The 25,869-nt window shown below is 42.1% G+C and overlaps 1 protein-coding gene across 1 annotated transcript; it reads left to right on the top strand.

The window, feature by feature from the left end:
• The first annotated feature begins 17 nt into the window (after nucleotides 1-17).
• On the top strand, nucleotides 18-2,658 carry LOC141995606 (intraflagellar transport protein 70B-like). Its single transcript, XM_074966856.1, has one exon. The coding sequence runs from the start codon at nucleotides 95-97 to the stop codon at nucleotides 2,096-2,098; it is 2,004 nt and encodes a 667-aa protein (XP_074822957.1). The 5' UTR covers nucleotides 18-94; the 3' UTR covers nucleotides 2,099-2,658.
• Nucleotides 2,659-25,869: the final 23,211 nt, after the last annotated feature.

Here is a 25,869-nt window from a genome sequence, read left to right as displayed (position 1 = left end):
GGCTGGCTGGCAGTGGCAGGTACTTCCGTTTCCGGCGGGGCGGTTGCCTTGGTAGCGGTGGCAGAGCGAGGCGCTGGGCCTGGTAGCCGCGGGCATGGCCGGGACAGCTCCGATCCCGGACGGGGAATTCACGGCTGCCATTTACGGGCTGATCCGGGCCGGACGGTTCGCGGAGGCGGTGGGGATCCTGGGCAGTGAGCTGCAGAATAGTTGCCGCTCCCGGGCCGGCCTCTCGCTGCTCGGCTACTGCTACTACCAGCTGCAGGACTTCGCGGCGGCGGCCGAGTGCTACGAGCAGATGGGGGCGCTGCACCCCGAGCTCGACGAGTACCGGCTCTACCAGGCCCAGTCCCTCTACAAGGCCGGGCTCTATGCCGAGGCCCTGCGGGTCGCCAGCCCCCTGCTCGATGTGCCCGCTTACCAGGGACGTGCCCTTCGCCTGCAGGCTGCTGCCCACTATGCGCAGGGTGACCTCTCCGCAGCCAAGAGCTTGGTGGAGCAGGTGCTGGCCTCTGCTGCAGAGAGCAGCCCTGGAGCTGCTGAAGACCCTTCAGAGCTACCAGATGCTGAGGTCAACCTAGGCTGCCTGTTGTTCCGGGAAGGGCGGCATGAGGAGGCCTGCGGCAAATTTGCGGGTGCCATGCAAGTGCTGGGCTACTGCCCCGAGCTGTCATACAACATGGCGCTATGCTGCTACGCGGCCAAGCAATACGCACCTGCCCTCAAACACATCTCTGACATCATCGAGCGCGGAATCCACCAGCACCCCGAGCTCAGTGTGGGCATGACCACCGAGGGCATTGACGTCCGCAGCGTGGGCAACACACTGCTCCTGCACCGCACTGCCCTGGTGGAGGCCTTCAATCTCAAAGCTGCCATCGAGTACCAGCTACGCAACTTGGAAGCAGCCCAGGAGGCACTCACAGACATGCCACCAAGGGCCGAGGAAGAGCTGGACCCTGTCACCCTGCACAACCAAGCGTTGATGAACATGGACAGCCGGCCCACTGAAGGGTTTGAGAAACTGCAGTTCCTTCTGCAACAGAACCCCTGCCCACCAGAGACCTTTGGAAACTTGCTGCTGCTGTACTGTAAACATCAATACTATGACCTTGCTGCCGATGTGTTGGCAGAGAATGCCCATCTGACCTACAAGCTGCTCTCACCTTACCTTTACAACTTCCTGGATGCCATGATTACATGTCAAACTGCTCCTGAGGAGGCCTTCCACAAGTTAGATGAGCTGGCAGGGACAATGACTGAGCAGCTGAGAAAGCTCACTAAGCAGGTGCAGGAAGCAAGGCAAAACCGGGATGATGAGGCTGTCAAGAAGGCAGTTAATGAATATGATGAAACTCTGGAGAAATATGTGCCCGTCTTAATGGCCCAGGCCAAGATATATTGGGACATGGAGAATTACACTATGGTGGAGAAGATCTTTCGCAAGTCAGTGGAGTTCTGCAATGAACACGAGGTGTGGAAGCTGAATGTGGCTCATGTGCTCTTCATGCAGGAGAATAAATACAAAGAGGCCATCGGCTTCTATGAGCCCATTGTCAAGAAGCACTATGATAACATCCTTCAAGTCAGTGCCATTGTGCTGGCCAACCTTTGTGTCTCCTACATCATGACCAGTCAGAATGAAGAGGCAGAGGAGCTGATGAGGAAGATTGAGAAGGAAGAAGAGCAGCTCTCCTATGATGACCCTGATAAAAAGATCTACCACCTTTGCATTGTTAACCTAGTGATCGGCACACTGTATTGTGCCAAAGGAAACTATGACTTTGGCATCTCGAGGGTAATTAAAAGTTTGGAGCCTTATAACAAAAAGTTAGGCACAGATACTTGGTATTATGCTAAAAGGTGCTTCCTGTCCTTGCTGGAGAACATGTCCAAGCACATGATCATGCTGCGTGACAGTGTTATTCAAGAGTGTGTGCATTTTCTAGAGCAGTGTGAACTATATGGCAGAAACATCCCCGCTGTTATTGAGCAACCACTTGAAGAAGAGAGGATGCACAGTGGGAAGAACACAGTTACATATGAAGCCAGACAGTTGAGGGCACTGATATATGAGGTCATTGGGTGGAATATGTAAATGATGTGGCATTCCCATACAAGATGGAGATGGACTATAATTCTTGTTTTATTTTCACTTTTGTTGATCCTGGCTATCCAAAGTAGTGTATTTTCTCTTTGATGTATTGTATTTAAATATTTGTTCTACTGTTTTGGAGTATTTAATGGAAGATGGTATGCTAGCACAAAATTAACATGTTTAATGACTAACAATATCCTCATACATCAGTGGTATTTTATGGTTTGTTTTTTTTAAGATATGACTACCACCAGAAACCTTATTACAGAAATGTTGTGGAGGTTCTTCTGTGTATATGGTTTTATTAATATGAAGCTACATTAACTAGCTTTTATAATCTGTATATTGACACTGAAATAATTTCTCTTCTGTCTCCTATCAGTTTTGTGGCTAGACTTTAATGGAAATCTGGCATAAAGCCATTTCTTTAATTTATAGTCATTTCCCTCTTTTGGGAAATGCTTTCTTTCTGTTTTGTTCTTCTACTGCATTTTCATATATTTTATATTATAGTGGTTGTATTTCCTAATACAAACATAGTTTTTATAATAAAAAACAAGGCTACAAAAATTAGCAGGGTTTTCCATTATTTTTACCCTTGTGCTTAGGAAAGTGACAGGTCTAATTCAGGAGCTGAGAAGGTAGTGAGGTACATGTAGTAGAGTAGAGAAATGGGAGCCAAGTTTATTCTGTTTCTCTTCCTTCAATTAGTGTCAAAGATGAATGGGTTCCTGGTTCTGTGATTAATATTACACTGGCAGGATGGGTATTTCTGCACATTCTGATGTAAATTGGGCCATGATAAATAGGAGTTGGTTCAGACATTGGTCACCTCATTCCTAATACTTACGGCCTACTTTTATAGCTAGTTCTCCATATGTTATGTTACTAGCATTGCTCCCTTTCAGTATAATGTGTTATGTATTGCATATAACTTCATGTGTTGGTCTTAGGAGCACCTTCTTTTCTATTGCCTCCCCATATACCTTCATCAGTAGAGGTTACTCACTAGCTTGTTCAAAGTAGCACCTGTGGAAATAACCCATCATTCTGGGTCTGTCCCGGTGTGTTTAGATATCTGTTGTCTCTCCCTCCGATGGCAATAGTATTCCCAGCATTTGCCAGCCTCTAGTAAGCACTGCATGAATTGGTAATTATATCAGAATCCCCAGTGTTCAAAAGCGTGTAATACCAATTTCATGTGAGATTTACTGCTCCTAGCCTTGGGTGGAAAAAATCTAATCCTCAATCAGTTTTCTCCTCCTACACCTCTCAGAAATGCTGTTCATTTACCTACTCACACTCCTTCCTTTAGCAGCTTCATTACCACTGGCTCCAGGCAGCTCATCTCCTCTATATACCTCTTATGCCTTTTGAAACATATGTTCCTACCTTGGTATCTTTGTGCAGTCCAGCCCCTTACTGGCCCTTGTTCAACTGTCTTCCTGAAGGCTGTTCTCTCCTTTGCGCTATGTGGCGATTAACCTTCTTAAAAGATCTAGATTTGTACCTTTAACCCACTCCCTTACCTTAGATAGCTTCCCCCTGCATTGCCTATGCAGTAGGGTTTCAAGAATGCTTGGCTCAAAAAGTCCAGTTTCTAAGCAGTGGTTTACCTGGTAAGAGAAAGGAGCTGAGCATTTTTTGACCAGAGTGTTTATTGGTTTTACAGAGTGTGTGGTGAAGAATCCAGATGCAGTATCTACTCCCCCTTATGTATACCAACTTTTCTACCTCTCCACCTTGTTCTGCTGTGTCCATTAGTCCTTTTTTTTTTTTTTTTTTGTCGTCTAGGGACCTGATTGTTATCACCCAAAAATGTATAATTTTTATAAGGTTGATCAGGAATGACAGGCCCTTGACTAGTAACATCGAACAGGAGGCTTACAACGGTTTTAGCATTGGTGAACTAAATGTGTTCACGCATTGGGAGGAAAACCTCTGGTGCTGGGTACAGTTGCTCATCAGGTTTTCAGACAAGGGAAGTGGGTGTGTTTTAGGTAATATTAAGGCTTAACCAGTTTCTAAAATGTTGTTGTACATCACCCATTGTCAGCAGCAGACAAATTTCCTAGTGTAGACAAGTCTAGAGAGTGCTATTTGGCACAGAGTCCTAGAAGTAAGGCCTCCATAGTTCATTACTAGTCCATGGAGCCATCCAGCCCCCCACTTCCATATTAAATATTTTCCACTACTCTCTCCATATGAGGCAGAGACCTGCGATTTCAAATTTTGTTCACATTCATGGAGCACAGCAGCAGGCTGTAAAGCATGTTTCTGATTTACAGTGGAATTGTACTATATATTATGCAGCATGACCTTTAAAAAAATGGTTTTTAAACGTCACTCCACATACTAGAGAATGAAGTGCAGGCTGTGGGCAGGGACACAGGGAACATCAGGGCATTGTTTAATATTCATCATGCATTTTCTGCAGAACTCAGTGAACATGTAAAAAAAAATCACTTTGCATAGGTATGTGTGCCAGTGCAAATGCTGAATCCCCTCCCAGCAGTTTAATGCAGAATGAAGACCACTTTACAGTTTTATTCATGGCTGACCTATTCTGTAATGTTTCCATGTTCTGTTTTCACATAACCAGTATTTAACATTCATCACTGTCCACAAGTACCTCATAACAGACAGGGACTCCCCCTCTCTTTCCATGAGCACAGCAGGGCCCCAAAGCATAGGTCTGGTCATTGAAAGCATGGAAGGTGGACAAGTGGCTCTGGGGAATGTTTCTCATTCATTTCAATTTCAATGGCAGCCCCTTAACTCCCAGGGTGGGGAGGGACCAATACAGGGAAGCCGGCCTGACTCTGCCAGAGACTCCTCTCCACTCCCAACCAAAGCTGAGTAGTTACAGCGTCTGGAAACTTGATTAAGTTCTGTCTCTGTAATGCAGGCTGTGCCCAAAGGAGGTAGGTCTGAAAACATACATGGCAACACATTTGTTGAAGTCACACTGTCCAGGGGCCAGATAGAGAGGTCACAGTAGAAATGTGGACACACGGATCCTCTGCATTAGAAGCCCTTGCTTCTCACAGATCTCTGGTGATCCATGAAGATCATAATAGATCTGCTGCTGTAAAGAGTTTGCACTCTCCTTCTTGGGAATAACTAGCACAGAAGGGAATGAGGTTCTTAGACTAGCATTTCTCAAAAGCAGCCATCAGGAGCTTTTCTTGCAGCCACAACCTCCTGGGCAGACTTAGGGGGTGGGAGAGGAAGTAGACCCTCCCCCAGGGCCACCAGCAGGGTTTGGACCCTGACCCTTCATGGAGCCACAAACACCAGAAGAGCAGGTAGCCAGCAAGTCCCCACCTTCCTAGGGGCAGTGGGGCTCCAGCTTCGGGCTTCACCCTGGGTGGCAGGCAGAAGGCTTTAATCAAGAGGCTTTACCCCAGCCACGGGGCAGCAGGTACTGGCCCTTGGCTCACCATCACCCCTGACCCCCACTGTCTCCCTACTCACCTCCCCATCCAGGGTTTAATTTGTCCCCTAGCTTGCCAGGGTTGAGTAAGTCTGCTGTGAAAATTGATATTTGTATGCTTGTAAATATCAGTTTTCACAGCCTCCCAGCTAGCTAGTAAGTCTTCTGTGAAAAGTGATATTAACAAATATTACTTTTCACAGCAGCAGACTTACTAGCTAGCAAGTCTTTTTTAAAAAAGCAGCCAAAAAGGCAAAAGAAAACCAAAAAAAAAACAAGAATGTGCAAAGCACCTTATTTGTGTTTCTTTTCTGTTTAGATCCAGTAACGAATAGAGACAACTGTACATTATGTTTATTATTGAGTCTGCAAAAAGAAACTCTACATAAATAAATTTGGACATGTATATTTGCATATTATTGTTTTTCCCAAAGTTAATTATTTTAGGAAAAATTATCAGAGCAGCCACCAAAAAAATTGTTTGAGAACCCCTGTCCTCGACCTGGTCTACACTAAAGAGAAAAGTCGATCTAAGCTACCGTAATTCATATCGACGTAGCTTAGATCTACTTACCGCGGGGTCCACATGACGCGATGTCGACTCCCCTCACTATTCTCTACCCAGTGGAGTACAGAGGTTGACTGGAGAGCGACCTGTGGTCAATTTAGCGGGTCTTCACTAGACCCACTAAAATCGACCGCTGATGCATCGATCACCGCGCGTCCATCGCCCGGTAAGTGTAGACAAGCCCTTAGACTGTGTAAAATGGTAGAGACATTAGCAAATATTGCTGTATTACCTAATACAAATCACTAGGAGGGTGGAAGTTCTTGCTGCGTGTTTGCAATGTGTTTCTTTCTCCCTTGACAAACCCTGGAAAACAATGTGAGTAGTAAAGTGCTTTCTGCATTTCCTTACAACCCTCTTGCCTACCTCCCACCCCTAAATCCTATGCACTAAGGCAGGGCCAACCTGAGCCTGAGAAGGAGCCAGAATTTACCAGTGTACATTGCCAAAGAGCCACAGTAATAAGTGAGCAGCCCCCCATTAGCTCCCCCCCTGCTCCCAGCGCCTCCCACCCACCAGCAGCCCCGCCAATCAGTGCCTCCCCCTCCCTCCCCATCAGCTGTTTCGTGGCATGCAGGAGGCTCTGGGAATGAGTGGGAGGAGTGAGGGCATGGTAGGCTCAAGGGAGGGGGCAGGAAGGGGTGGAGTGGGGACAGGGCCTGTGGCAGAGCCAGGGGTTGAACAGTGAGCACCCCCCAGCACATTGGAAAGTTGGCACCTGTAGCTCTAGCTCCAGAGTCGGTGCCTATACAAGGAGCCGCATATTAACTTCTGAAGAGCCACATGTGCCTACGGAGCCACAGGTTGGCCACCCCTGCACTAAGAACTACACCACTGCTGTGTTTTTCTGGATAAGTACCTACTGCTGTCTTTGAAAAGCTTGTTTTATGGCATCTTCAACGGCAAAGCATTTGATCATGAAACATGTTATAAATGTTACAGCCAGTCTTATAACCATCTTCACACTGCATCTAATGTTGCCACTATCTGGTTTTCACACAAGTACAGTTTTGGACGAAGGCACATTTATTTGGAAGAGGGGAAGGATACCAAAAATGGGTTATGCTGCTTAGAAAATAACAATCTGTCCAAATCCATGCCACGTGCCTGCTTTGTCCATAGTCAAGATTGTTGTTTTCATTAAAACAAAAAACAAAGAAACAGCCACACTACTCAGAAATAGCTGATTGTCTTACTGTGGAGTTCACTGAAGACAAACATTGCTTCTTCAGCAGGAGCATCTAGTTTTTGGGGTGCATGGCGAGAGGGAAGTTAGCAACCCCCTTATATCACATCATTATATGAAAGTTCAGCAGCATGAAATCCCACTCCACCCCCCCACCCCCTTCTCTCTCTCTCTCTCTCACACACACACACACACACACACACACACACACACACAAATATCCTGATCTGGTAGTGATTTTATTCAGAATGATAGTTTCATGGTAAAGAAAACCTGTGAAAATGAATCTAGTGTCATATTACTGACCTCAAATCTTAAAAGGAATGCTACTTATAGATTCTAAGGCCACAAGGGACCACTATGATCATCTGACCTGACCCCATATAGAACACACACCATAGAACTTCCTTAAAATAATTCCTAGAGAATGAACTTCTCCACTGGCCTGTTCCTTTGGGTGACAAAGTTGTACTGTGCTACAGTGTGCAGGGTTGGTTTGTTTTTTTTTCTTCCTTCAATTACTCTTGTAATAATTACAGCAGAAATCACATGGGGTGAAGGCCTCAAACTGATGCTCTTCCACTAGTTCAAAATGGGATATCAGGTGAAGCCAGGATGGAATGAAGAGTAAGTTACATGATTTACCTCATATCCCATCTTGAATGCTCTTGATATTTAAATCTTAGTAATTAATCAAATGGCTGCTGACAACAACAGAGCGGAGGCAATGGCTGCTAGGGCCATGTCTATAGCTTTGCTGAACTTCTTTGATCTCTTTTGATTGCAGTCAAGGGAGAGTTGACTTCAGAATAAGGCAAGGCACAAAAGACACAAGAGATACACAGAATTGTTTGTTTTACCAAAAAAGGAAGAAATCTCATTAAAGGTTTCTACTGATGGGTTGAGATGTATTTCTACAAGGTGAAGGAGTCCCCTTTACAGATAGAGGGTAAGAGTATTCTAGCGTAACCGTATTTCTCTACAATCAGTGATGTTACTTACAGGAGTAATGATCATTCACTGAAGACCTGGTTTTGGATTCTTGATGTCCCCCAATACCTCACTGTAAATAGAGCCATTGAAATGAATGGGATACTTTTGAAGTAAGGTCCTACTAAACGTGAGCAAGGGTGGCAGAGTGAGTCTCTGAATGAAGGTTTGCAGGCTTGGGACCCTAATGTGTGTACGGTGTGTGCTGAAAGATAAGAACTGAATGATCTATCATCTCTTCTCCTCTCTGCCCTTTTCTTCTTTATCTCCTCTTGTCCCTTCAATCACTTATAATGCTACTGATTCCTGGCTAAATACAACTGTATCTGCTGCCAGGAGCTGGAGCAGCAGATCAGATTTTCACTAGAAGCACTTAGGGCTTGTTCCTACAAGGTGCTGAGTGCTCTCAACTCCCACTGACTTTAGTTAACAGCTGAGGACTTCATTGGGAGTTGAGGTCTGTCAGAACATTGCAGGATTAGTCCTTAGTGCTCTATTAGGGCCTAGTAATAGTTGTAACCATTCAATATAGTAAAGCTCTATTGTTAACACTTCTGAACGTGTTTCTATCTCTGTGTACACAAGGAAAAGAAAGAGGATATTTAAAGGATGCCACGGCAGGTTCTGAACCCAGCAACACTTTTATATAAATCTAGAGAAACCCTGTTGACTTCATTGTGGAAAGAAGAACTGCCACAACAGAGGGGCATCTTTACAAAGCTGATGAAACAAGGTAGAAAAATAGTAAATAGAGAGAGACATTAACGGTGTGTCTACGGCAAACTGAATTGAGCAAGAATGAGCAAATGGAATAAATATACACTTGAACAAAACATGTTTTATGAAAAGTTGAAATATTAGAAAAAATCAAGCTTACTCTAATGATGTGTACTTCGCTGGGGCTAATGATCATACCAGCGTCCAGACATTGAGATTTTGACAACATTACTGGATGTCAGTAGTAAAGCTAACCCAGTGTACATCCACAACTGGATCCTAACCCAAAAAAAAAAAAAAAGCATGGTTCTCTGTTTCTCGTTATGGCAGACTTGTCAGAACCTGAGAAGTATTTTTCTGTTATGCTATGAGACCTTAGTGAAGTGGGTAATCAGGAATCTGTGATGGGTTTTGTTTTCTGCAAATTGCACATTTATATTTCTCAGTGCTCTCCTTGCACTGAATTCATAAGCCATTTTGTTCTCAGAGTTTATTGCAGACTGTCAGAGGAGACACTCACTGTCCTCTCTCAGAAAGATTTACTTTTCTTCTTATTTCAACAATTGAAAATTTAAGAAATTCATATTAAATTATAGATTTTGCAAATCCTTTTTAAAAAACAAACCAAAGATCCTCTAAATGTTGGGCCTTCATTGACTGATGCTGTCGCCTCAAAATAAAGAGTGGGAATGCCCTGCACGGTGCATGTCTCCTTCAGATTCTGGATCATGCAAGAAAAGACATGTATGTACTGACATCAGCTGTTCTGCAGCACATTTCTGGGTGCGCCACTTTCCAGCAAAAGCATCTCTTTTACAACAAAGAACATGGATCATCATAGGTGCCGTACCACACATATTTCTTTCTTTTTAGTTCCACTTAAAATAGTCTTTTGTTTGGATTTCCATGTTCCCCAGACTTCGCAGTATTAAACTAGTGCATGAGAACCAGAAAAGGAAAATGACTCGCAGCAAAAATACAGCTAGCTAGTTTAGAGTCAATGTCCAAGCTGGACAAAAGTTACATAAACAGCATCAATGGTGAAAGTGAATTAGATTTTTAAAACTTTCCGTTTGAATTATCTCAATTATTAGTCACAGCGATAAGACAGCTGAAGTGTTCCTTTAAAGTGACTGATACCGTTATTCTGAAAGACTGCGGAGAATACTTGCAATTGAAGCTCTCAGCCTACATGATAAACAGCTACTTTTCAGTCATAGAATATCAGGGTTGAAAGGGACCTCAGGAGGTCATCTAGTCCAACCTCCTGCTCAAAGCAGGACCAATCCCCAACTAAATCATCCCAGCCAGGGCTTTGTCAAGCCTGACCTTAAAAGTATCTAAGGAAGGAGATTCCATCACCTCCCTAGGTAATGCATTCCAGTGTTTCACCACCCTCCTAGTGAAAAAGTTTTTCCTAAGATCCAACCTAAACCTCCCCCACTGCAACTTGAGACCATTACTTCTTGTTCTGTCATCAGCTACCACTGAGAACAGTCTAGATCCATCCTCTTTGGAACCCCCTTTCAGGTAGTTGAAAGCAGCTACCAAATCCCCCCTCATTCTTCTCTTCCGCAAACTAAACAATCCCAGTTCCCTCAGCCTCTCCTCATAAGTCATGTGTTCCAGTCCCCTAATCATTTTTGTTGCCCTCCACTGGACTCTTTCCGATTTTTCCACATCCTTCTTGTAGTGTGGGGCCCAAAACTGGACACAGTACTCCAGATGAGGCCTCACCAATGTCAAATAGAGGGGAATGATCACGTCCCTCGATCTGCCTGCAATTCCCCTACTTATACATCCCAAAATGCCATTGGCCTTCTTGGCAACAAGGGCACACTGTTGACTCATATCCAGCTTCTCATCCACTGTAACTCCTAGGTCCTTTTCTGCAGAACTGCTGCCGAGCCATTCAGTCCCTAGTCTGTAGCGGTGCATGGGATTCTTCCGTCCTAAGTGCAGGACTCTGCACTTGTCCTTGTTGAACCTCATCAGATTTCTTTTGGCCCAATCCTCTAATTTGTCTAGGGCCCTCTGTATCCTACTCCTACCCTCCAGCGTATCTACCTCTCCTCCCACTTTAGTGTCATCTGCAAACTTGCTGAGGGTGCAATCCACACCATCCTCCAGATCATTTATGAAGATATTGAACAAAACCGGCCCGAGGACTGACTCTTGGGGCACTCCACCTGATACCTGATACCGGCTGCCAACTAGACATGGAGCCATTGATCACTGCCCATTGAGCCCGACAATCTAGCCAGCTTTCTATCCACCTTATAGTCCATTCATCCAGCCCATACTTCTTTAACTTGCTGGCAAGAATCCTGTGGGAGACCGTGTCAAAAGCTTTGCTAAAGTCAAGGAACAACACATCCACTGCTTTTCCCTCATCCACAGAGCCAGTTATCTCGTCATAGAAGGCAATTAGATTAGTTAGGCATGACTAGCCCTTGGTGAATCCATGCTGACTGTTCCTGATCACTTTCCTCTCCTCTAAGTGCTTCAGAATTGATTCCTTGAGGACCTGCTCCATGATTTTTCCAGGGACTGAGCTGAGGCTGACTGGCCTGTAGTTCCCAGGATCCTCCTCCTTCCCTTTTTTAAAGATGGGCACTACATTAGCCTTTTTCTAGTCACCGGGACTTCCCCCGATCGCCATGAGTTTTCAAAGATAATGGCCAATGGCCTAGCACCTTATTTGGTCTGTGTAGCTCAGCCATGACCCAGCCTCAGGGACAGTTTCCTAGTAAAATAAAAGAGGTTTTCAGTCTTGACAAATATTTAGGGTTTGTCTTTAGTAAAACAACTCTTGGTTAGCTGAATGTCATCCACTGGGAGAAAAAATGGAGACCATCAGACTCATTTTACAAAGGGCCTCTTGATTAGTGTGATTTTACTAAACCCTGGTTGAATTTAAACTAAGAGCCTAATAAAGCTCTGAAATATACTGCACCTGGCAAACCCAGCAACGTAGGCCCAGGATGTTTCCATTTTGGGTACTCTTCCCTCAGCTTCAGTAGTTTTAGGGCCCGATTCAAAGCCCATTGAAGTCAATGGAAGAATTGACTTCAGTGGACTTTGAACCAGCCCCATAGAAAATATCCACTTTCACAGGCTGCTTTTTCAAATCAGACAGCAGCTCCCTGTAAATACTGAAATACAAGAGGCCTACTGTGATTCAACATCAAAACTACTTATATTTGTAACCATATGAAACACCACTTATAAAATAGCTCACCCATCATTTTTCACAACGTAACCGCTGCATGTACAAAATGAAATCAGAAAATATCACTGTTGCAAACTCACAGGTCTAATCATAAGGGTTCCGATCCTGTGAGTAGATCCATGTAGGCCGACCTTTAATGGGACTCTGTGCGGGCCCAGGTGGATCTGATTGCAGGATCAGGGCTTATAAGCAGATGTACTGTACAGTACAATAAAAAAGAATTTGGACATTGGAATTTATTCTCATTTCAATGTGCAAAGCAGTGGCACGAGGAGAGAATTGGCTACCTTGTCCATCAAACATACTGCATACTAACGATGGTATGATTCAAACACAGTTCAATGAGTATAGATACACTCAGTAAGGGTCTCTCCTTTTTCATCAATATGTTTTCAAATTTATGTTTCAGAATAAAGGGGCTATGATAGGAAAATTAATGCCTGTTTAAAAAACAACACAGCGTAACAACATTCCAGCTGCAAACACTGTATAGGAATGTTTATCTCCAAACAATAAAGCTGTTTTTATTTTATAAAAGTAAAATAAAAATGTATTAAACTGTATTAAAGATTTGTAATGCTTTTTAAAAAGCAATAATGCTAAATTCTGGGTCATGGAGATGACCCCAACTGCCAAAAACAAAGATATGCACTTAAGGCCACACAGATTAAATTATACACATTTAGGGGCATAGATGATATTTCTTAAGGAGGAAATTTTCATAGGTCATCCTAGACCTAGTCACAGTGGAGAAAATGATTAATGTGGCACTCTAAAATGCTTTAGTATAAGAAGATATCAGGCATGTCACTCCAAAAGTTACTGCAGGCCAACTTGAAAACTTTGCTACAAGCTCAGTTTTTTGTTTTTTGTTTTTTTTAACAGCGATACCCACAAGCATCTGTGTGTTTTTACTATAGATTTCTATGATTCTGTTCCACCGAATTTTGCAATAAATAAAACCATTTTCTCTTATTTTATGAGAGGACTGTTTCCCTCTCAATAGTCTAACAAAATAATCCCTTTCTAGTCAGATATGCACAAAGCTGCATCTTTCTGTCACCTGCTTAGCCAACCTTGGTCTTTCAGAACCGAATGCCAGCATTGCTTAAAAAATACAAACAGCATTCACATATTTTTATATGTTCTATCCTAATTTGACACTGGAGACAATTTGACTCATCCCAGTTCCTTTCAGAGGAGAAAAGCAAACTCGCATTTACATTAGAAGGGTATTAGCAATTCAGATTTTTTGAGATGTGGGAATTACTACATAATACCGTAATCTATCCTTAATAACTCACTGCAGTCAATCTACACACTGGCCCAGCTCAAACCTGCACTTCCCTGACACTTTCTTCTCTATTCAACATAATCATACCCCACTTGCCTCTCCCCAGGCCTTCACCCAGACTCCCTTCCTCTATTTCTATTGCTGCTTATGTCTCTTTCTTTCCCAGCAGTATCTCTGCAGGAGTTTTACTCCCTCTCTTAGGTCCATCGAATCATAGAAACACAGGGCTGGAAGACACCTTGAGAGATCATCTAGTCCAGTGCTACTCAAAGTGGTGGTCCACGGACCGGTGCCAGTCCGCGAGCCATCGGCTGCCAGTCTGCGCACACATTGGGAAAAAAAATTGCCGGTCCCCCACATCAGATAGCTTGAGAAGCACTGATCTAGTCCATCACCTGAGCTGAGGCAAGGCATGTCATGCACAAACAGAAGACATTTTGACTGAGTTTTATCTAGGGTGACCAGATGTCCTGATTTTATAGGGACAGTCCCAATTTTTGGGTCTTTTTCTTATATAGGCTCCTATTACCCCCCCTCCCCCCATCCCGATTTTTCACATTTGCTGTCTGGTCACCCTAGTTTTATCAGTTTTATTTTACTGCACTTTGTGTCTGCTGGCCAGGAGAACGGAATTGGATAACATTCAAACACTGCTGTGGGGGGAACACCTTTCACAAAACATCCTTCCTCCCTAATGTAAAAACAACATCTTTAATTTTTCAGAAATCAATTTTGTTTATTCGCCATGAAGCTATTTATTTCATTGTCCTCTGATTCATTGCAGTTCAAACAGGCTAGACAAGCAGACATGTAAAAGCTCACACATACTGTGTCTGATTTTACTGATATGGTGATAGTATTTATCACTGTAACTCCTACTTGGATTCAACGGATCTGCTTTTCCATCAAAGTCCTGGGATAAGGTTTTTTCAGAGGGCAAATAAATCCTCACTATACCCACTGCAGAAAAGACCACTGCATTTTATGTTGAAACAAAAAGCCGTATCTTCATGTTGACTATTATCTAATGAGGATAATAAAGAAGTAACCAGTATCTTCAGTGTGTTCCATAGAATTACAACTGACTCAGCCACAGACAAAACAGTTGCAGAGAGAGCTTCATTAGAAAATATTACTTGATTTCTGTGTGTGACTTTATCCTTATCCAGGCAGCACATGCCTTTGTGTAACCTTCAGAGATAGCTACATTTAGACAGATGCATGCTATTCTCAGGAGTTGCTACAGAGGGTGCTGTTAAGCCACAGTTTGCCATATAAACCACCACCCTGTTCTACCACAGGAGGTCAGCACTCTGACATTGGATCCGAATGCTGCAGTCTGCTAGGAAACCACTTCATGTGTGAAAGATGAGAGGTGCAGAGTGGAAGGAACAGCAGCTGCATTCACTAATGAAACACCGAAACAGAAAATTCCAACCACAAAATCATGAATAAGGGAGGAATGGGCCGGGCATATAAAATGTACATGATTCTGCAAGATGCTGCATTCCATCAACTGCCACTGGACCACAGTAGTTGAAAGCACACAACATTGCTCAGGGGAAGCTCAGCGCCTCCCAGGACTGGGCCCAAGCAGTGGATCTGTGAAATACAGTATTAACAATGAGATCAACAGGAACAAGAGAGAAACAAATGAATGGCTAATATTCAAACCAGACAGCCAGAGTGAAAGGGAGCTCAGCTCTCACGCTGCCAGCACAGAGCCTTTCCTCCAGATCCAGGCAAGAGTCACTCCCTCTCTCAACATTTGCCAGTCATTTTATATGAGGAGAAAAAACAATGAAGCCCAAAATGTTTGCATAAATGTAAAAAATAATGACACTGTCCCACACAGGAGGGCTGTTCTCCTTCAGGACCAGGTTCTGCTCGCCTTTCTAGGGTGCAGAGCAGGGGAAGGGGACAAGGAGTCTCAAATAAATTGGTTAGTCTCTAAGGTGCCACAAGTACTCCTTTTCTTCTTGCAGTGTGAGGCCCACATAAGGGCCTGACAGAATTGCAGACCCTGCATTTCAGGGAGCACAGTGGCCACCTCCTGGTGCTTTCTCAGGGTGATGCTGCTCTGCACTGCCTCTAAAGCGTATGCCTCTATGGCATGAGCTATATTCATGGTTAGATCAGAACTTTTCTGCCACATCAGTGCAAATTTGGAGTGACACCACTGATTTCATTGGTGTTACTCTGGATTTGCACAGATTTAACTGTAATCTGCATTGAGTTAGAGGCGTTGGTATGACACTCACTACCAGAGTATCTGAGCACCTCGCAAACATTAATGAATTAAAGTCTTACAACACCCCTGTAAAATAAGGAAGTACCTCTTATTTATACATGGGGAAATTGAGGCAGGGAGACAAGGTAAGAAGTTAGTGATAAAACTGAGAAGAGAATCCAGAGCTCCTATCTCAGTCCTGTGCTTTACCTACAAGAATATTGGCATGCTCCTGAGAGAGAATCACATGAATACTTTGGAGGATCTAACATGCAAATAACAAGAGTTAATAACTACAACACACACAATGGAAAATTAAGTTGTTATAGAAGCATTGGGTCTCTGAAAATGAAGCAGGAAGAGTTTTCGGCCTTTATGCTTAGTCTTAGTCATGCTTAGTCCTGGACATGAAATATGGAGGTGCATGATTGACCTTGTAAAATGCATGCAAGTTAGCATGAGTACTGTACTGTATGGTTTTGTGAATTGCTGGTATAAAGCTGGTTATAGAAGGATTAAATAAAAAAGGAAAACAGTTTATTTCTTTTTGATAATTTCTCTGAGGCTTCAGTTTCTCATTTTGGTCTCTTCTGCATGCCTAGAGAGGTGATCCTAATATTCAGTGTAAAATGTAAGAGATTTCCTAAAGAAAGCTCAAAAAAAATTCTCTGCTTCAAATTCAAACCTGATGGTACATATCACATCAGGGGATCCTTTTTATCAGCAGGATACTCAGAAGGTATGAATGATTTACTCACATAATCTCTTAAACCTTCTACTTGCAGATTCTAGGATAGAATTTATGGCATTTTTATCTTTTGGTCCTAACCCCTCCCCAGCAAAATTCTTCTATGAAATCTGAAACACTAGTCATCGATTTTCTAGCTGATGAAATTTCAAAGGCGTGTGTTCTTCTGTGATAGAGTCACAGCAGGCCTCTGTCTTAGCTTTGGTGTTCCCTCCTGTTAGAAATCAGAGAAAGACTCCTTAGGGACGCATGTTAGATGGATACCTCCCATCTTTTGCATTTGGAAACACTAAGGATTTGTATTAACCTCCCATAACTTAAGACTGCATCAAGTTCTAGGGGATTTATTTCTCTAATATTCTTTTTTGTTTTTTCCAAATAGAGATAAATTTACATGGAAAGCCTAAACACCTAATGGCTTCATTTTGAGTTTTAACCTAAGTAACCAACTCTGAGTCAAGGATGAGGAGGATAGGAATTTATGTAGCCAACATTTGCCTTGTAAAATTATTCTGTGTACTGCAGGCAAACAGTATTATAATGAAACCAAAACTGAGCTATCCGTGTTTTTATTTTCCTGTTTAAAGTCTTTAAATCCATCCGTGTTCTCTCTTACTTGATAAAATATATATTAGGGCCTGATTCTAAATGTTGCTTATGCTGGTTTTACACTGGTGAAACACTTTTTACTCTGGTGTAATTAATCCTGATTGATACTGGTGTAAATAAAATCAGAATGAGGCCTGTTGAGTTGAAACAAACTATTTTTTTACTCTCTCCTTCTAATTAGTTTCCTATCACTGTTTTTTGTTCTGTGTTTGTACAGCACCAAGCACGACAGGGTCCAGGTCAGTGACTGGGACTCCTACAAGCTGAAGCAATACAAATAATAAATACTACTGATACCCTGTTTCATTGTTTGATCTTAAACTGTTAAATCCAGGAACAAATGTGCACAGCTAGAATGCTGATGAGCACAGTGTAATACCTAGAAAGACAAATCTGATTTTAGAAGACTTAGGATTCAGTTCTGATCTCATTGAACATGACCATAGTGGTGCCCTTAAAACAGGCATATCGTGTGACCTGCACTACAGTATGTCATTTCTAAAGAAAGCAGAGAATCAACTTTGGACTGTACAGTGTCCGATTGCCCCCTCACACCATTTTTACACAAGTATAATTCCACTTATCTCATGGCACAAATCCCGATTTACATGTAACATGACAGTAGAACCAGGCCTTTAGGGTTCTAAAAAAGACATGGGAAGATCATCAGTTTATACAATCACAATAGCTCCATTTACATCAAGGGAGCTAAGCTGATTTCTGTCAGCTGAGGGTCTAGAACCCAGGGCCATATCAAGAAAATATTTAATTGGCTCAATTACTCCCAAGAAATTCAGAGTACTTTGGATTTGTTCACCAGAGTATTTCCCTTTACTTAAAAAGTGGTCATTAATTTACTAAGACTGGGGAAAAAATACTGAACTAAAAGAACACAGCTCTAGGGGGAAATGTTTGACTCCTGTTTCTTAATCCCTGATAGTAAATACAGTCCTGAGTGTCTCTGGGCACTACCAGACAGCCAATAATAACTAGAAAGGGACAGATCCTTGTTTGGTCTAAATTAGTGCTTATTTACACCAGCTGGGGATCTGGCCCATGCACATCAAATAATTCTGACAACTTTATATTAATAGTAGTTAGCGCTTTGATTTCCTCTTATAATGTCACTACTTTCAATAGATATAGAGAAGGGTTGGGGACCTTGCATGTGGGTTATCTAGTCCAATGATTTTCAACCTGTGGTCCGCAGACCCCTGGGACTCCACAGACTATTATCTAAGATTTCTAAAGGGGTCTGCATCTCCATTCAAAATTTGTTAGGGGTCTGCAAATTAAAAAGATTGAAAACCACTGATCTAGTTCATCCCTCTGCACTGATACAGGACGGTACAGGAAAGCTTATGCTATGCTGTCCAGTGAGCTATTATATATACACATTGTGACTTGCTTAATGACCATTCTTCCACCTTCTTTAAAAAGGCAATTTGTCCATAGCAAAAACTCACACAAAACTACTGTCTTTTCTAATGTTACCCACACTCTCACCAAGGAGAGTAGGGAACAGAACAAACGTCTTCTTAGTAATCACATCAAACACCATTGCTGGTAGACTTAGACTGAGTCCAACAGACAATATGTGTCTGACCTGCACAGTGAAAAATAGTCTATCCCTTGAACCACAAACAATGAAATGTGACCTGAGAGTGCATCAGGATAGATGGAGCTGTCAATGTGGGCGCCTCAATGGACATAAGGCAGGATCAGCCTGTGGAGTGTCATTCTGGAAGGAATGGTCTCAATGGGAGCAGAGGATCTCTTTGCTATCAAGTTGGCCCTCTTTGGAGCAGGGGGTATCTGTGCCAGCAATGGCCTCAGCAGGTGCATGGGAGGATTAGAAAAGGACTGAGGAATCTCTCCAAGGATGGTGGGGTTCAGCTGGACTGGAAAAGATGTTCTGTAAGGCATCCAGCTGAACACTGAACTGGGAGCTGTGAGAGAGCCAAATTACCGATGTTCCCTCCATTGCTATTTACATACAGAAGCTGATTTCATTCCATGACAAGGGGCTGACGTGGGGTGAATTAATTGTGGCTTCATTGGATTTCTTCAAAAAGTCTGAGAAAATAATCCTTGATTTCTTAATTCAAAACTATCTGCTTCCCACTCTCCACTCCTTCTTTTACTCTCGCTTGGTATTTGTTTTTTTCCTGTTTCATTCACTCTGCTCCAGCTTTCACCCTATTTTTTGCTACTGATTTTTTTACTCTCCCCTTTTATTCACATTTTTATCAAAATGAAATCTGAACCCAGTGATAAAGATGAGTTACTGTCAAAATTTCAAACCCATGATACCTGAGTCAAAATGAGGTGACATGAGTTCATCGCATTACTGATAAAACAATAAAAAGCAATGTAACATCCAGGTCTATACAACTGTGCACAACAAATATAACAATGCCTGGGCAGGAATGGAAATCCACACACACTAACACCCTTGCCCCGCACTTCCCCTGTGAACATACTGCTGGTTTTCAGTAATTCTTTCCATTTCTCAGGATATTAAGTTTGAACACAAGAAAACCCAGATAGCATGTACTCTCACTGTGACATTATAGTGAAGTTAATAAAAGTCCACAAAACTTGCCAAAGCCTGAGAATTTTAAGAGGCATGTGTTTATGTTTGGGACCAGAGTGAGGTCCAGAGGCAGGGAGAGAGAGATCAGACCAAGAACCTGATTAGGGCAGGACCTTTTTGGGGAAATCCAAGTACTTTTAAAGAAGTGGTGGCCAAAGTTTGACTCTAGGCCGAATGTAACTCAGATTTCTATTGCACACCTTTAATATGGAGGCTCAGTTATACGAATGCCCCTGAGCAGAGGGTCTCCTTGGCTGGTGTACAACTTGGAGGAGGGCTCTGCAATGGTTAGGGAATGCACTGGAGGTTTGTTGAGGTATGTCTGGTCTGTGGCCAGAGAGCACTGCATTATAGCTCTCCTCTACGTTCCAGGAGCCATAGGGAACCATGGGAAGCAGAGTGAGAGTTAGAGTGGATGCTGAAGGTTAGGCAGGTGCCTGCATGGTCCCAGAATACAGGGAGCAAAACAATGGCTTAAAATCATTTCAGTGCCCTCCAAATCATCTCAATCCCTGACCCAAACACAAGAATGGAGTAACTGAGAATTAAGCCCCTAGTCTCCAACGAGTATGTATTTTAGAATGCAGTGTAGATGCTCAGATTAAGATAGAACAGCTCATTGCATGCTGGAATTTATAGCCTCTCTAGGCTAAACCTCCTTATTAAGAATGCAGGAGTTTACAGGCTACTCCATTTAATGAAGCTCCCATACACCTGGCAAGCTACCTCACTTTGGCAAAGATTGGATATTACTGTTTTAAATAGCTTCAATCTGCTATCTTCCCTTTAGTGTAGTGACTCTTCCTGTTTACATGGGTTGTAGATTTCAGAAATGATGTGTGAACAAGCCAAGTTTTCCTTTCTAAAAGGTTTCAGCAATTCATTATTATTTTTCAGTATACCCTGTATAAGTCTAGGGAGCACATGCTAGTGGTGGGGCACCATGCTGCGGGATGAGGAGTTTTAGTCAAGGTTCTAATCCCGGCCATTCCAAAAAACTCACTATGTGACACGGGGCAGAGTACAATCTCTTGTTGCCTCAGTTTCCTCATTCTTAAAATGGGAATAATTATACCTACTCTCCTTTGTAAAGGGCTTTGCAATCTCTGGATGGAAGGCACTAGATACAGTAAGTGCAAAGCACTACCATTATATGAAAGGGGACACAGAAATTTTTGTTGGCTTTAATGGGAGGTCTAAAAGCCTGTGCAGTGCTTTGAAATGTAGGGGAAAGATTCTACTCTGCTGTTAGGATTTTTTTGTCCTTTGACCAGAAATTTTCTTCCTTCTTTGTGACACTTCTATTACACTGGAGGGGTATTTGGCTAACTGGACCATATGAAAAACACAACTCTGTATCAACCAGGGCAATATTGGCAGAGTGTCTACTTAAATGCAAGGACACGAATAGAGACTTTGGTTTCGCTCATATAGAAGAGAAGCCCATGAAGTCATGACGGAACATACAATAGGTGTTTGCCTTAGAGTTATTGCCCAACATTTCCCCTCCCTTACTTCTATGTATTGGATGATTGCTATCCTCTTCCCCAGAAATAGCTGCATTTCAGTAGTTTTAGCTATAGTGTTGTAAATAAAATAACCAGGAACTCCAGTTCTAATCCCACCTCTGCTATTGACTCACTGCTCCTATATATCATTGTTCCCCAGGCCAACAATTCTAATCTCTAAACCACCCCACTCAATTCCCAAAAATACACAAAATGCAAGACCAGCACCTAAAATGTCAATATACTGGTCAGCAGGAAGAACCAATCAGAAACAGCAAGCAGCTAGATCACTACAGATCTGTGCATAGAATTAGCAGACTAACTTATCACAGGGAAATGTGCAAAACTAAGACAGATGCTTAATAAATACAGACCCACCAATGATCACACACTAGAGGAGAAAAAGTGCAAGTACAATCTAAACCCAGAGAGGAATGACTATGCACCCAGTGCACCAGAGGAGAGACTTAGCCAGAGATGCACTTGCTACACAAATGTCCCAAATATGAGGAAACCTAAGAACATTTCCTTAAATGATCAGGAATCATAAGAGACATCACATCAAATTGTTATGAGGGGAAGTTGTGTTTGACTGAGATAAAGGAAGGAGATGGTGTATCCATTGGACCAGGACTGGACAGTAATTTCAAATGGACAGATCAAACCACACAACACAGAGTCAGACCCTATCTGGGATGTGTCATACCTGCTCCTGATAGATACCTGAGGGGTTGTCCTTTTCTTAGACTTTGGCAACACATGTATAGCTTGTCATATCAATCAAGACTCACTGAAGTTAACTGAATTGTGTAGCCTTGGGAACATTTTGTGCCTTGTTTCTTTATCTGCTTAACGGGAATAGCTTTCATCACCAAGGTACAGGTCCTGCCCTAATTTATACCCCCATGTAAGCTTGTTGATTACTATCAGGTTATGTGAGGTGTTTGGGCAGAATTTGAACCAAGGGCGTTGGGGATAATGTTTTTAACAGCAAATGTAACATCCCACAGAGGTGCTATGTATAATCATTCCTTGCTCATTTACAATAAATAAATCAGCTTTTTCTATACTTTCTATACAGTGAAACTGCAACTGCTGCAACCCATCACAAATAGCAATGTGTGTGCATGGACACACATGCGTCCATCCATCCTTCCTTGCAGAGTGAAAATTCCCTGTTTGGAGACAAACACTAATTTGCTATGTTTGATGGGAGAATTTGGCATGATGTGTATATTTCACCTCGGAATCATGACATCCTAAGATTTTAACAAGGAAACCTATTGACACACGCAAGCGTTCAGGAGTTAAAAATGTTGTGGGGCATTTGACGATTTTACAGGGCTGTTGGCAGGGCTTGGAGTAAGGGGAATCCCACTGGTGATTGTATTTTTGAAACAGGAGGACCTGAGCTGCCTCATTGCCAGGAATTTGATTTCTGGCAGCAGCTGTTTATTCCATCTTGGCACTGCTCCCCAAGCAATGCAAACCCAAGCCTTCTGCAGAGGCTGTACAGGCGCTGCTTATTTTTATCACAGCACGGACACTCCTCATGCTGCTTTGCTCTTTTTACATTTTTTTATACTTGCCAATTCTCACACCTAGGAAATAAGACTTTCATCTCACTCTGCACTCAGCTTTCTCTTTTTAATTTGATTTCTCCCCTAGCAACTGGACTTACCCAAAAGTATTTCTCTGAGAAAAACTCCTCTTGTCTCAACAAACTAGAAAACCTTGGCTCTGCTTGATATACACCCTAGTTAAAACAAACAATAACATTCATATTTTCCTTCAGGCTGCACCAGAGCACTGGTCAACCATTCAGTAACTGGCTCATATTTCTTCTTTCAATTTATAGCTTCGTAGATGGACATTCGCTAATGTAATGTCCTAAGATTTTGTGAGGGATGGTGCAGGGTGTATAATGGCTTTCTAGCTACCTACATTGAACCTCTTCATTGCAGATACACAGTTCAGTGATCTGTTAAGCACTTTTGAGATGATGCAGTGTGTAAAAAATACTACATGCTTGTAAATGTCAAGAGGAGTTACTGGTATTTATAGAAAAGTAACTGTTTTACTATTTCCAGTTCTGCAGAACAAATATGCTGTATACTTTAGGGTTCAGCTCTAGTAGCTCAGTGGTTCTGTGTGGTTACGATTTTTAAGGTCATAAATAGATTAAGATGACCCAGGCAATCCAGCATTGTCTCTGGCCCTTTTAAAATACTAAAACCCCAGAAAAAAGCAAATGACTTTTGGGAGAAAATACAAAGAAATAGGAATGAGTAGCTTTGGAATATGATATTTGAAGCCTTGTAATACTTTAGGTTGCATCTCACAAAGGGACTAATATTGCTCTGATTTGCAGTGAATGACTGGGCGCAAGAAGAATTCATCTTTAGAGCATGTTGTGGTCTGTAACGCAAAATAATTTGCTAGCTGAGTTTGCTAAACTCAGATTTGAGTCAAGGTTTTTTTTTTTTTTTTTTTTTTTTAAAAGACCACATAGGCCACATCTGACAATAAACACAGAGTCTGCAAAGCAAGATTCCATAATTTAATGCACCATACAAAAGGCTTTGCATTTTAATCTATCCATTTATTTTTAATTGACCCAATTAATTATTCCCAGCTTGCCCTTTGGCAGGTAGGTCACTGTTCCTTTTCACAGTATTAATGAACTAATTCAGATTTTCCCCTTGTAATTAAGAGTGAGAGTTACAGAGACCACATTTATAAAATCAGTTTAGCGTGCAGTTAAATTCACTCTTTATTAAAGAAAATATACAACAGTTATTTCTCATTTCAAAAGGAATTTAGTTTCTGTTGCATTATCCCCATCTTTTTAGGCTGGCAATAAATAGGGATACAATTTAATTACAGACCAAATCCAAAATAGTGCCCAATGCCCACAAAATGTGGAATGCTCATTCCATTCCTACACCAAGCTTCCTAGTTGCTGCCATTTAGTTGATCCTAGTCTGCAAATTTAAAGGCAGCTGATAGATTCAAGTTGATTTAATTACATATTTTAACCAATGTTCTAAATTCTCCTCAAGGTCTTTCATGATTAGTTAAAAAAAAAATTAGAGCACACTACTGTGGTAGTTTAAGGAAGATAAAGCTAATGGGACAATTGAAATGTATTTTTGTTTTCTTTTAGAGGAACATTAAAACTTCTGTGACTGTGTCTGTCCCAGGATATTAGAGAGCTTGTCTCTTTCACCAACAGAAGTTGATCCAATAAAAGATATTACCTCACCAACCTTGTTTCTTTAGTGTAACCAACCCAGTAATTTAACTCTCTGGGGTAGACTAGTTTGTGGGTCTATAACACATTCAAAAGCTTGTTTGAATTCTTGTCTTGTCCTTCACATCACTGTATTTAAATGAGAGTTTTTATGTCTTTATGTACAATGCCAGTTGTTTTCCCAGAGAACGTGTGTGTGCCATCTGAGCTCTCTCTCTGGTTGCAAAGATTGGAGATACAGGGGGCAGGGAGACAGGAATGGAATTGTTGGGGAGGAGAAGGAAGAGGCTAGGGAGATTTGTGCGGGAATAGAACTGGACAAATAATAAACAATTATCCATGGACATTCTTTTGCATTTTTTAATTAATTCATTTCAGCCAGGTTGAAGGCCCTTTTGTGTTTGCTTTCAATGAACCTCTAGGTGATGAATTTTGCTGTCAAAAATGTTCATGGAAAACAAATTTCAGAGTCACATGCATTTGTATTCATGGAATCCCGTGGACTCTGGATTTTAAATTCACACATGCAAGTGCTGATGCTGGACATGCTTGTGCATGCGTCCAATCAGGGAACTGAAACAATCCCTTTTGACTTATCTGATCATTCATAACTAACCAATGCAACTCACATGTAAAGTGTTTAAGATCAAAATGCAGAGTAAAGCATTACATATGATATTCATCAACTGTATTTGAATAATGAAACAATAGCAGTAAGAAGGAATCTGTCCATGGGTGTTCCAGAAACTGAAAAACAGGCTAAATGCACTGAAAACGAATGTCATGTTGAATTATTTGCCTTACTTTAGTGGGAGAGATTGGATACCAGAGTGCTTAGACAGTAGGTGGTGGGCATAATAAAAAGGCCAAAGCAGATAGAGAAAAGGTAAGGTAACAGAGTTTAAAGGGATTTATGAGATTCAGGGGAGACAGAGATTAACACAGTCGAACTAGGGACCCCTGAATCCTAATATTGGCCCTGGAAAATAGGGATCCTGTTGAGTAAATAGTTAGAGATTTCCCCCCTCCCTCCCCAAGTCTTAATGTGCCATATGCATTTGAGGCAAGGCTGTGGGGAACATTCCTGGGTTGGTCTCTGTGGGTCCCACTTTCCACAAAGAAAGAATGGACAAACGCTATATAAAAAGACGTTTGGAATGGCTCTCAGAGCATGAGTGTGATCTTAATTCAACAGGACTGTGAATAAAAACACAGCAATTGGTATTTCTAATTCCATTTCTCAGTGGAAAGCTTCCAGTAACAGCTAATAACTAAGTCATACTAATCAACTCAGTGACAAAACCGCTAAACTATGTAATATCACATAGTTTCTGGTTTTTGTTTTTTTTTTTTTAAAGGAACCTACATGTTACAATCTCCTACGCCACAGCTGTAAAATTTTAT

This window comes from Natator depressus, chromosome 11 (assembly GCF_965152275.1).
Source record: "Natator depressus isolate rNatDep1 chromosome 11, rNatDep2.hap1, whole genome shotgun sequence".
Lineage (NCBI taxonomy): Eukaryota > Metazoa > Chordata > Testudines > Cheloniidae > Natator > Natator depressus.
This window is presented reverse-complemented; position numbering and strand designations above follow the sequence as displayed.